Source organism: Oncorhynchus tshawytscha, linkage group LG18 (assembly GCF_018296145.1).
Source record: "Oncorhynchus tshawytscha isolate Ot180627B linkage group LG18, Otsh_v2.0, whole genome shotgun sequence".
NCBI lineage: Eukaryota > Metazoa > Chordata > Actinopteri > Salmoniformes > Salmonidae > Oncorhynchus > Oncorhynchus tshawytscha.
The window spans coordinates 29,632,863-29,645,682 of NC_056446.1; the positions used below are offsets into that span (position 1 = coordinate 29,632,863).

At 42.0% G+C, this 12,820-nt stretch overlaps 1 protein-coding gene across 1 annotated transcript in view; it reads right to left on the reverse strand.

Annotated features, from left to right (window-relative positions):
- LOC112217847 (MAM domain-containing glycosylphosphatidylinositol anchor protein 2-like) overlaps positions 1-12,820 on the reverse strand; it is a 345,651-nt gene that overhangs the window by 222,775 nt on the left and 110,056 nt on the right. The window contains exon 2 of the mRNA XM_042300909.1: positions 6,678-6,817. Within this exon, the coding sequence (XP_042156843.1) occupies positions 6,678-6,817 (140 nt within the window). The remainder of the gene's footprint in view (positions 1-6,677; positions 6,818-12,820) is intronic.

Consider the following 12,820-nt stretch of genomic DNA (forward strand, 5'->3'; position numbering starts at 1 on the left):
GGCTATATTACATGGATTTATTGTGATGGTGTAGGCTATATTACATGGATTTATTGTGATGGTGTAGGCTATATTACATGGATTTATTGTGATGGTGTAGGCTATATTACATGGATTTATTCGACTTTTTAAAATGTAGATGTTCCAAAGTTCTTCATCAGTGGCTTGTGGGCTATGTGTGGAATCCAGGATAAGCTAAACGTCCTTATGTTAATTAACGGTCAATTACCGTGAGACCGGCAGTTATATGCTTGACCATCAACGGCTGACATTTCATGCCCGCCACAGCCCTACCCTAACCATCGATTTTTGAATTTTTGATGCTACCTGACTGTTTAGCTTTCCTTTTGGTGATTATTAGAGAGTTGACACAGTCAAGAAACTCTATGAATGTAGGTCCATTATCATGTATGTACAGTTTAAATTTGGCTTTAGTTATTTGAAAGTATATTGAATTGGTCAATATTTCAATATACTCAAACCACCTGCGGGCCGGATTGGACCCCCTCACGTGCCAGGTGAGTGGGTCTTATGTTTGACGTCCCTGGGCTCTGGAGGGTTGGGGCTAGGGGTTGTTTCTGGACAGGCCATGGGTATTATGGTAGCTCAGTCACTCACTCATTCATTAACCACTCTCACTCACTCACTCACTCACTCACTCACTCACTCACTCACTCACTCACTCACTCACTCACTCACTCACTCACTCACTCACTCACTCTTGTACTGTCTACAAATGTTAATAGCTGTCAAACACTTGCTTCCTCTGTCCTTGGGAAAATCTCAATTGCATTTCCTCGATTCGTCTCCTCTACCCCATTGGTCTGATCCAATGGGTTTTGAGAAAGAGGCGAGAATATGAGGATTATAGGAATTGGAATTGAGATTCTCCCCTAGTTTCCTCCATTCCTCACCTTCCTCTCAAAGCACATTGGGGTAGAGGAGTGAAGGCTTCTCCCCTCGGGATCCAATGCACTTTCAAAGAGAGGCAATGTCACGTTCTGACCATCGTTCTTGTGTGTTTTCCTTGTTTTAGTGTTGGTCAGGACGTGAGCTGGGTGGGCATTCTATGTTGTGTGTCTGGTTTGTCTATTTCTATGTTTGGCCTGATATGGTTCTCAATCAGAGGCAGGTGTTAGTCATTGTCTCTGATTGGGAACCATATTTAGGTAGCCTGTTTTGTGTTGGGTTTTGTGGGTGATTGTTCCTGTCTTTGTGGCACCAGATAGGACTGGTTCGGTTTGTTCACGGTTCTTGTTTTGTAGATTGTTGTATTTTCATCTTTATTAAAGATGTACAAAACTAACCACGCTGCATTTTGGTCCGCCTCTCTTTCACCAGAAGAAAACCGTTACAGGCAAGGAGTGGAGAAAATAAAAACAGAGGAAGCAAGTTTTTGACAGCTAGTTGTTTATCTATTCCATTCTTCAGGAATGTTTAGCATGGCTATAAATGATATAGAAGTTGGCTAAAGCACAAACAGACCTGAATACTAGGCATAACAAAGAAATATGCGGTGTCCAATTTTCATGTGACATTTTCAATTACATGTAAATGTTGTGTTGATGCTAGGTGGAGTTATGGTGTCATTATGCCTATTTAGAGACTTTTATTCACATGTGAAGTTGCACTACACATGTGAAGTTGCAAAAAACATTCTAATGTACAGTGCATTCGGAAAGTATTCAGACCCCTTGACTTTTCACAATTTGTTACGTTGCAGCCTTATTCTAAAATGTGTTAAATATTTTTTCCCTCACAAATCTACAAACAATACCCCATAACAACAGAGTGAAAACATGTTTTTTGTAATTTTAGCTAGGTATTCAGACTCTTTGTTATGAGACTTGAAATTGAGCTCTGGTGCATCCTGTTTCCATTGATCATCCTTGAGATGTTTCTACAATTTGATTGGAGTGCACCTGTGGTAAATTCAATTGATTGTACATGATTTGGAAAGGCACATACCTGCCTATACAGTGCCTTGCAAAAGTATTCACCCCCCTTGGCGTTTTTCCTATTTTGTTGCATTACAACCTGTAATTTAAATAGATTTTTATTTGGATTTCATGTAATGGATAAACACAAAATAGTCCAAATTAGTGAAGTGAAATTAAAAAAATAACTTGTTTAAAAAAAATACATTAAAAAAAGTGGTGTGTGCATATGTGTTCACCCCTAAATAAGATCTGGTGCAACCAATTACCTTCAGAAGTCACATAATTAGTTAGATTGCACACAGGTGGACTTTAAGTGTCACATGATCTCAGTATATATACACCTGTTCTAAAACGCCCCAGAGTCTCCAACACCACTAAGTGAGCGCCACCACCAAGCAAGCGGCACCAGGAAGACCACTGAGCTCTCCAAACAGCTCAGGTACAAAGGTGGGGAGAAGTACTGATCAGGGTTGGGTTGTAAAAAATATCTGAACCTTTGAACATCCCACGGAGCACAATTAAATACATTATTAAAAATTGGAAAGAATATGGCACCACAACAAACCTGCCAAGAGAGGGCCGCCCACCAAAACTCACGGACCAGACAAGGGGGGAATTAATCAGAAAGGCAACAAAGAGACTAAATATAACCCTGAATGAGCTGCAAAGCTCCAAGGCGGGATTGGAGTATCTGTCCATAGGACCATTTTAAGCCGTACAGTCCACAGAGTTGGGTACTTATTTTTTTATTTGACCTTTATTTAACAAGGCAAGCCAGAAAAGAACACATTCTTATTTTCAATGATGACCTAGGAACAGCAGGTTAACTGTCTTGTTCAGGGGCAGAAAGACAGATTTTTACCTTGTCATCTCAGGGATTCAAACTTGCAACCTTTCGGTTACTAGTCCAACGCTCTAACCACTAGGCTACCTGCCGTCCTTGCCGGGTTTAAGGAAGAGTGGCCAGAAAAAAGTCATTGCTTAAAGATAAAAATAAGCAAACACATTTTGGTGTTCGCCAAAAGGCATGTGGAAGACTCTCCAAACATATGGAAGAAGGTACTCTGGTCAGAGGAGACTAAAATTGAGCTTTTTGTCATCAAGCAAAACGCTATGTCTGGCGCAAATCCAACACCTCTCATCACCCCGAGAACACCATCCCCAAGCATGGTGGTGGCAGCATCATGCTGTGGGGATGTTTTTCATCGGCAGGGACTGGGAAACTGGTCAGAATTGAAGGAATGATGGATGGCACTAAATACAGGGCAATTCTTGAGGGAAACCTGTTTCAGTCTTCCAGAGATTTGAGATGGGTACAGAGGTTCAACCTTCCAGCAGAACAATGACCCTAAGCATACTGCTAAAGCAACAACAAGTGGTTTAAAGGGAAATATTTAAATGTCTTGGAATGGCCTAGTCAAAGCCCAGACCTCAATCCAATTGAGAATCTGTGGTATGACTTAAAGATTGCTGTACACCAGGGGAACCCATCCAACTTGAAGGAGCTGGAGCAGTTGTGCCTTGAAGAATGGGCAAAAATCCCAGTATTTAGATGTGCCAAGCTTATAGAGACATAACCCAAGAGATTTGCAGCTGCAATTGCTACAAAAGGTAGCTCTACAAAGTATTAACTTTGGGGGTGAATAGTTATGGGCGCTCAAGTTCTGTTTTTTTTGTCTTATTCTTGTTTATTTCACAACAAAAATATTTTGCATCTTCAAAGTGGTAGGCATGTGCAAATCAAATGACACAAACCCCCCAAAAATATATTTTAATTCCAGGTTGTAAGGCAACAAAATAGGAAAAATGCCAAGGTGGGTGAATACTTTCACAAGCAACTGTATAAGGTCCCACAGTTGACAGTGCATGTCAGAGCAAAATCCAAGCCATGAGGTTGAAGGAATTGTCAGTAGAGCTCAGAGACAGGATTGTGTCGAGGCACAGATCTGGGGAAGGGTACCAAAATATTTCTGCAGCATTGAAAGTCCAAGAAGACAGTCGGCTCCATCATTCTTAAATGGAAAAAGTTTGGCACCACCAAGACTCTTCCTAGAGCTGGCCACCTGGTCAAACTTAGCAATCGGTGGAGAATGGCCTTGGTTAGGGAGGTGACCAAGAACCCGATGGTCACTCTGACATTGCTCCAGAGTTCTTCTGTGGAGATGGGAGAACCTTCCAGAAGGATAACCATCACTGCAGCACTCCACCAATCAGGCTTTTATGGTAGAGAGGCCAGGCGAAAGTCACTCCTCAGTAAAAGGCACGTCAGCCCACTTGGAGTTTTCCAAAAGGCACCTAAAGGACTCTCAGACCATGAGAAACAAGATTCTCTGGTCTGTCGATGCCAGCATTGAACTCTTTGGCCTGAATGCCAAGCGTCACATCTGGAGGGAACCTGGCACCATCCCTATGGTGAAGCATGGTTGTGGCAGCATCATGCTGTGGGGATGTTTTTCAGCAGCAGGGACTGGGAGACCAGTCAGGTCCAAAGGAAAGATGAATGGAGCAAAGTACAGAGAGATCCTTGATGAAAACCTGCTCCAAAGCGCTCACGACCTCATACAGGGGCGATGGTTCACCTTCTAACACGACAATGACCCTAATCCCACAGCCAAGACAACGCAGGAGAGGCTTTGGGACAAGTCTTTGAATGTCATTGAGTTCCCCAGGCAGAGCCCAGAGCTGAACCCGATCCAACATCTCTTGAGAAACCTGAAAATTGCTGTGCAGTGACGCTCCCCATCCAACCTGACAGAGCTTCAGAGGATCTGCATAGAAGAATAGGACAACCCCCCCAAATACAGGTGTGCTAAGCTTGTAGAGTCATACCCAAGAAGACTCGAGGTTGTAATTGCTGCCAAAGGTGTTTCAAAAAAGTACTGAGTGAAGGGGCTGAATACTTATGTAAATATAATATTTTTATTTTTTTATACATTTGCACAAATTTCACTTTTTTAAAACTTTGTTTGTTTTTATGGGGTATTGTGTGTAGAATAATGAGAAGGAAAAAAACCGAATTCATCCATTTTAGAATGAGGATGGTAACTAGGGATGCACGATATATCGGTAAGCATATCGTAATCGGACAATATTAGCTAAAATTGCCAACATCAGCCCGATGTCTAGTTTAACGCCAATGTGCAAAACCGATGTCAAAGCTTACGTGCATACCGATATAGGTTAGAGAGATGACGTAATGATGCCACGAAAAATATAGCGCTACACGTGCAACACAGTATTCCTAACCTAGCCCACAATGTCTGCTGTGTGGAACGAGCAGTCAACAAGTCGAGCAGTCATTTGAAAGTGTAATTAATAATGGATTTCATTGCCCTTGACAATCAACCGTTCTCTGTGGTGGATTATGTTGGCTTTCGCCAACTGGTAGAGCACCGGTACACTCTACCAAGTAGGCACTATTTTTCAGATGTTGCCCTACCGGAGTTACACAGTATTGAAACTCACATTCATGAGCTACTTGCTATGGGCGTCACTGCTATTAGCTTCACGACTGACATTTGGCACAGCGATGTCAGCCCCATGAGCATTGTGAGTCGACGAGGATTTCACAGTGTGTCGACGAGGATTTCGTACTGAGGAAAGCCGTATTGCATGCTCAAGAATGTGCTCGTTCTCATACCGCTGCTGCCATTTCAATGGCATTTGAGAACATGTTTGAAACTTGGAAACATGAACACCCCTGGCTCCATTCAAACAACTGACTGGAGAAATAAGCTCAACTGTGTCTGCAGCAGAAGTGATACCCTGTCATGTTATTGAAACGCCTGATCAACAAAAATGCCAACACAGACCGTCGGGTTAACTTGGAGAAGTACTTTACTAGAGGCTGTGAACAAGCAATTCGGTGGCATTCTCTCTGAGCCAATACTGTGTCTCCACCATGGTCGATGCTAGGTACAAGGACCGCTACTTCGATGCAGACAAGAAACAGGGTTTAATGAAATGTTAGACACAGCTGGACAAGATGGAAACGGACACAGTGACAGTGAAGCTCCGAGGAAGAGAGGCCACGGACAGACAGAGTTGAAACTTCACTGCTTGTCATGTATGATGAAATCCTGGTTGAGACTGGTTGAGACTGAACAAATGAACAACGAATCAGCACAGCAAGTAAGTGAAATAAATAGGTTTTGATTATGTTTTACTGGTAATGGGGACATAAGTAAATGCCAACAAAATAACTTTTTGGTCAGTGTGTGTGTGTGTGTGTGTGTGTTTCAACTATATAACTGTACTAGCATGCTTAAAAGGCCGCTAAAATTAAAAATAATGGTTATCGGTATCAGTATCATTTTTTTTGGCAAGGAAAGTATTGGATATTTTTTTGGATGATAAGTAAAAAAAATGTCCCTAGCTGTAACGTAACAAAATGTGGAAAAAGTCAAGGGGTCTGAATACTTTCCGAATGCACTGTACAGTATATCAAACCATTTAGAAAATTTGATCCTGATTTCACAAGTTTGCACAAGATTTCACAAGTATTTATAGAAAGACCCATTGATGCCTCTATTAATGATCGTACTATTGTGCTCAAAACATGCAATTGTAAAGTCTAAGAGGACTGGATATCTTCTGACCTGGGTATCAAAGTGTTCAGAAAGAGAGTAATTGGTGAGTACAGTAAGAGTTCTGATTGGCTCAACAGAATGATTGGTGGGTGAAGTGAAACGTCAGCGTCCTGATTGGCTAAACTGGGTGATTGGCAGGTTGACTGACCTGTGGCCGTGGGTGTCCTGTGACAAGACAGGTGAGTTCAAGGGTCTCTCCCTCCCGGATTGTGTACACCCGCTCCGCGTGGCGCTCCTCCTCAACGTTACAGGCGTGGCCCGAGTGGACGATGCGGACCGTAGGGGGCGCTGTAGAGGACAAACAGAACAGTTAGTACATCTCAATCATTACAAGAAGAAAGTCAAAGCTGCAACGTCCAAATTAATTCACACAATTCACATTGGAAATCCTATACCGTATAACTGGGGAATTAACATTTTGTGAATATTTTGAGTAAAAAACTGCGTGAAGAATTGAGAGAAGAGATATTTTATTTATTTCTATGTACTTCTCCTCAGCTTTTTGGATAACATTGTACTGTGTATCTGTATCCCTTCTCTCTCTTTAATTTGACAAACCTGGGTAAATCTGAATCGATCCAGACGCCATCTGCATGAGCTCACAGAGACAGGGTTTCAGTTTTAACAGAGTCAGAAGAGTAGTGCTGAGACACACACACACACACACACTAGAGTTGTGCGACTGACTAGGTATCCCCTTTTCCTAACACACACACACACACACACACACACACACACACACACACACACACACACACTTCACCCATTGATTTCTGCCCGTTTAATGCAATAATCACCCAAATTGGCCCTCTTCTCATACACACAATGTAATATCTGTGAGGTCTTTGGCCTGATTTTCACAGTTATGGATTCTGCTTTGTTTTGAGGATGATGGTTCAAATGAACAGCATCTGCAGGTATCATGCCTATTAACCTATATTTGATAGCATTGCAGGTAGTCTGTCCTCATTAAACATCAAAACACCTAAAACAAATGTCTAAATCCAACAACCCAGGAGCACGCAGAATCACTTTTAGTGGAAACAGTCTGGAAACACTCTGGAGTTTCTATTTGACAAATTGAGGTATGTTTATGCCCGTTTCGTTTGTTTCCGTTTAAGAAGGGTTTTTCAACAGAATCGGCACAATGAATACACCCCTGGTCACCCGCAAACACAGTTCACTTTCATAGCAGCCACATACAAACAGCTTGCTGTATATGTAATTCCTTGTCCCACCTATGTATGCGTTCTCCTCCTCCTTTTCCCTTCACTTGTGGACTTCAGTGCACAACACATCAGATGTCTGTTACCAGGCAAAAAAAACTTTCCCAAGCCAAACCTTCATATCATGACTGCTAACCGCTACACACAGTCTACATTGTTTTCATGTCATAGTCAACACATCTACTACAACTAACACTTTAGTAAACTCGCTACAATCCTACAGTACAGTGTACAGTCAGCAGCAAGTAGTTAAGCAGTTACACTTGTGGGCCCCGGTAGCAATAAATTAATAAAACCAAAACCTTACCTTGATTTGGAAGAGCTCCAGTGTTGGATAGCCATAGCCAGCTAGCTAACATAACATCCCTCTGTTTGAGCAGGGTGTTTTGAGTAGGCTAAATGAACTAGCTACATTCCATGCTAGCTAAGTAATACTGTATCTAGTATCTATTTCTGTCTCTCTCTCCTTAATTTTGGAAGAAATGAATTTGTTCAAAACTGTTAAATTGTTGTTCTCTCTTTTTGAGTCAACTACTCACCACAGTTTATGCACTGCAGTGCTAGCTAGCTGTAAGTTATGCTTTCAGAACTAGACTCATTCTCTGATACTTTGATTGGGTGGACAACATGTCAGTTCATGCTGTCATAATTAAATCAAATCAAATTGTATTTGTCACATGTGCCGAATACAACTGGTGTAGACCTTATAGTGAAATGCTTACTAAAGAGCCCCTAACCAACAGTGCAGTTTCAAAAAATACAGATATGGATAAGAGATAAAAGTAACAAGTAATTAAAGAGCAGCAGTAAAAAATAACAATATATACAGGGCGGTGCCGGTACAGAGTCAATGTGAGGTGGCACCGGTTAGTTGAGGTAGTATGTACATGTAGGTAGAGTTAATTAAAAGTGACTATGCATAGATGACAACAGAGAGTGGCAGTGGTGTGGGATGCAAATAGTCTTGGTAGCCATTTGACTAGATGTACAGGAGTCTTATGGCTTGGGAGTAGAAGCTGTTTAGAAGCCTCTTGGATCTAGACTTGGCGCTCCGGTACTGCTTGCCATGCAGTAGCAGAGAGAACAGTCTATGATTAGGGTGGCTGGAGTCTTTGAACATTTTTAGGGCCTTCCTCTCACACGGCCTGGTATAGAGGTCCTGGATAGCGGGAAGCTTGGCCCCAGTGATGTACTGGGCCGTTCGCACTACCCTCTCTAGTGCCTTGCGGTCAGAGGCTAAGCAGTTGCCATACCAGGGTTAGAGTCCCGCTCCTTGAAAGTGGCAGCTCTAGCCTTTAGCTCAGTGCGGATGCTGCCTGTAATCCATGGCTTCTGGTTGGGGTATGTACATACGGTCAGATGTGCTGTACTCCTCAATGCCATTGGAGGAATCCCAGAACATATTCCAGTCTGTGCTAGCAAAACAGTCCTGTAGCTTAGCATCTGCTTCATCTGACCACTTTTTTATTGATCTAGTCACTGGTACTTCCTGCTTTCATTTTTGCTTGTAATCAGGAATCAGGAGGATGGAATTATGGTCAGATTTGCCAAATTACTGTATAAGTCTATGGAAGGGGGTGAGAACCATGAGCCCTCCTTGGTTTTGTATTGAAGTCAATGTACCCAGAGGAGGACAGAAGCTAGCTGTTCTCCGGCTACACCATGGTGCTACCCAACAGAGTGCTACTGGGGCTGTGGCAGATCTTCATTGCACAACAGTGTGTTGATGACGTTATCATATCTAGTATAGTTTCATCTAAAAAATATAACATTTTTTGTTTCACTTTTTTCTTTTTCTGAAATTCACTGAGGAGGATAGTCCTCCCCCCCTCATCTGAGGAGCCGCCACTGCTTTACAGCTAATTGTCCCTCTCTGCAGTAGATCTAACTCATCCAGTTGTAACTCTACTACTCTACAGAGCTTGCTCGTAGCTGTCCATCCTCATGTGATTACAGCACAGGTGTGTGTTGTTTTTCTCTCTCTTCCTTACGCTCAGCCGGGCATGTTGATGGTGATGAAGAATGATGCTGCCCATGGTTCACCCCCGTGTAGAGAAAAATACACACACACAGACACACACACACACATACACACACACACACATATATATATAAATATATATGTGTGTGTATGTGTGTGTGTGTGTCTGTGTGTGTGTATTTTTCTCTGAAGCTATATATATATATATATATGAGAGATATGAGAGAGAGAGACCAAAGCAGGGTGGAGGAGGGGCAGATCAGGTCAAAAGCCCATGTCTGGGCTTTAGTATGGGAGCCTGGGGATGCACGCTTGGCCCACTGGGCCGTGAAGGATGGGGTCGGATGAATTTGACCGCTAGAGGCTGATCATAGGTCAGTATGTGTTTCTCCCTCGAATGGTTAAGTTTAGGATGTGGAAGGTTAGCTGGGCCCAGATCTGGGTAAAAGAAGCTTCAGTGCCAGGCCATGAGTAGTGAACAACACTAGGGTAAAACCTCAAATTGGTTATAATCAGACAGGAAAATACAGTTCCTTTTACTGCATCAGTGTGGTTTCCTGCTCTAGAATACTCAGTAGACTCAGACAACCTAAAGCAGAGATTCACATTGGGCCCTAGATCGCTTCGGTCTCACAACACACTAATGAGACTAAGCGAGTCTGCTAAACGCTAATCCGCTAGACGCTAGCCTGCTAGATGTTAACCACACACCCTCCTCTTACTGCACTACTGTGACTGTTCCCTCACTGTCTTCTTCTACTCAGCTAGTTAGCATAATGCCCTTAAGCAGAATTTAGCTCACTAACTGCTACATAGATTTATTAAATAACACTGAGATTGATGCTAACAGGAAATGCTAACAAGTCATCCACATGGACAGAGCCTGCAGTGGGTCTCTCCATTAGGAGATGAATCTGCCAGCAGTGTATTCCAGAGGATTGAAAGCCCTGGCTGAGTGGAGAAACGCTTCACACATGGCTGCCACTTAAATCAAAAGGCTTAGGAGAAGACCCTGGGGCGCCAGGCAACATGGTGCTAATGCAATTTACTCCAATAGGCCAGTTATTCTACAACATGCTATCAGTCCTGAGATGAGTACAGAGTTGGGAGAGGAAAACTGGAAAAACACACGTAATGATTTATCCTCACAGGTAGAATAACTAGATACAGTATGTAAGTAGACTAACTAGATAGTCTACCCACATACTGTATCTATCTAGTTAGTCTACTCACATACTATATCTAGTTAGTCTACCAACATATTGTATCTAGTTAGTCTACCCATATACTGTATCTAGTTATTATATCTACATACTGTATATATCTAGTTAGTCTACCCACATACTGTATCCAGTTATTCTATCTACATACTGCATATATCTCGTTAGTCTACCAACATACTGTATCTAGTTATTCTAACTAGATATATGCAGTATATAGATAGAATAACTGGATACAGTATGTGGGTAGACTAACTAGATACAGTATGTGAGTAGACTAACTAGATACAGTATGTGAGTAGACTAACTAGATACAGTATGTGAGTAGACTAACTAGATACAGTATGTGGGTAGACCAACTAACTAGATGTAGTATGTGGGTAGACTAACTAACTAGATGCAGTATGCGAGTAGACTAACAAACTAGATACAGTATGTGGGTGGACTAACTAGATAGATACAGTATGAGGTAGACTAACTAGATATATACAGTATGTAGATAGAATAACTAGATACAGTATGTGGGTAGAATAACTAGATACAGTATGTGGGTAGAATAACTAGATACAGTATGTGGGTAGAATAACTAGATACAGCATGTGGGTAGACTAACTAGATACAGTATGTGGGTAGACTAACTAGAATCAGTATGTGGGTGGACTAACTAGATACAATATGTGGGTAGAATAACTAGATATATACAGTATGTGGGTAGAATAACTAGATATATACAGTATGTGGGTAGACTAACTAGATACAGTATGTGGGTGGACTAACTAGATAAGGTATGTGGGTAGACTAACTAGATACAGTATGTGGGTGGACTAACTAGATACAGTATGTGGGCGGACTAACTAGATACAGTATGTGGGTGGACTAACTAGATACAGTAGGTGAGTAGACTAACTAGATACAGTATGTGGGTAGACTAACTAGATGACTAACTATACACAGTATGTGTTTAGAATAATTAACTATATACAGTATGTGGGTAGACTAACTAGATACAGTATGTGGGTAGACTAAAGTAATGGGTAGACTGAAGTAATAGCACAGAAGGATATGGCAGCCTTTTTAAGTTCCAGTAACCAATTGTTCTATTGTGTATGTTTTTTTGTTGTTGTTATTTGTAACTTGTTTTGTGCGTAATGTTTCTGCCACAGTGTCTTACGACCGAAAATAGCTTCTTAATACCAGGGCAGCGATTACTGACTGCAGGAATTCTTCTTCTTCAACGACTCGGACGGGAAGGATTTACTCCAGACACCCTACAAGGCTCTCATTCCCATCGTTCGCAGGAGGAAAAGACAGAGATATCGTGGATGACGATCCGGGTGCCTTGTAAGTATCCGTCACCGAGTGGGTAATCTACCTTTACCATGGGTCCTATTAGCCAACGTACAATCAATCAATAATAAAATAGATGAACTACGAGCACGTATATCCAATCAACGGGATATTAAAAACTGTAATATCTTATGTTTCACTGAGTCGTGGCTGAACGACGACATGATTAACATACAGCTGGCGGGTTTTAAGCTTTCTCGGCAGGATAGAACAGCTGCCTCTGGTAAGACAAAGGGAGGCGGCCTATTTATATGTGTAAACAACAGCTGGAGCCCGAAATCTAAGGAAGTCTTGAGGTTTTGCTCGCCTGAGGTAGAGTATCTCATGACAAGCTGTAGACCACACTATCTACCAAGAGAGTTTATATCGATATTTTTAGTAGCTGTCTATATACCACCGCAGACTTAAGCTGGCACTAAGACCACACTCAATGAGCTGTATACGGCCATAAGAAAACAAGAAAACGCTCATCCAGAGGCGCCGCTCCTAGTGGCCGGGGACTATAAATGCAGGAAAA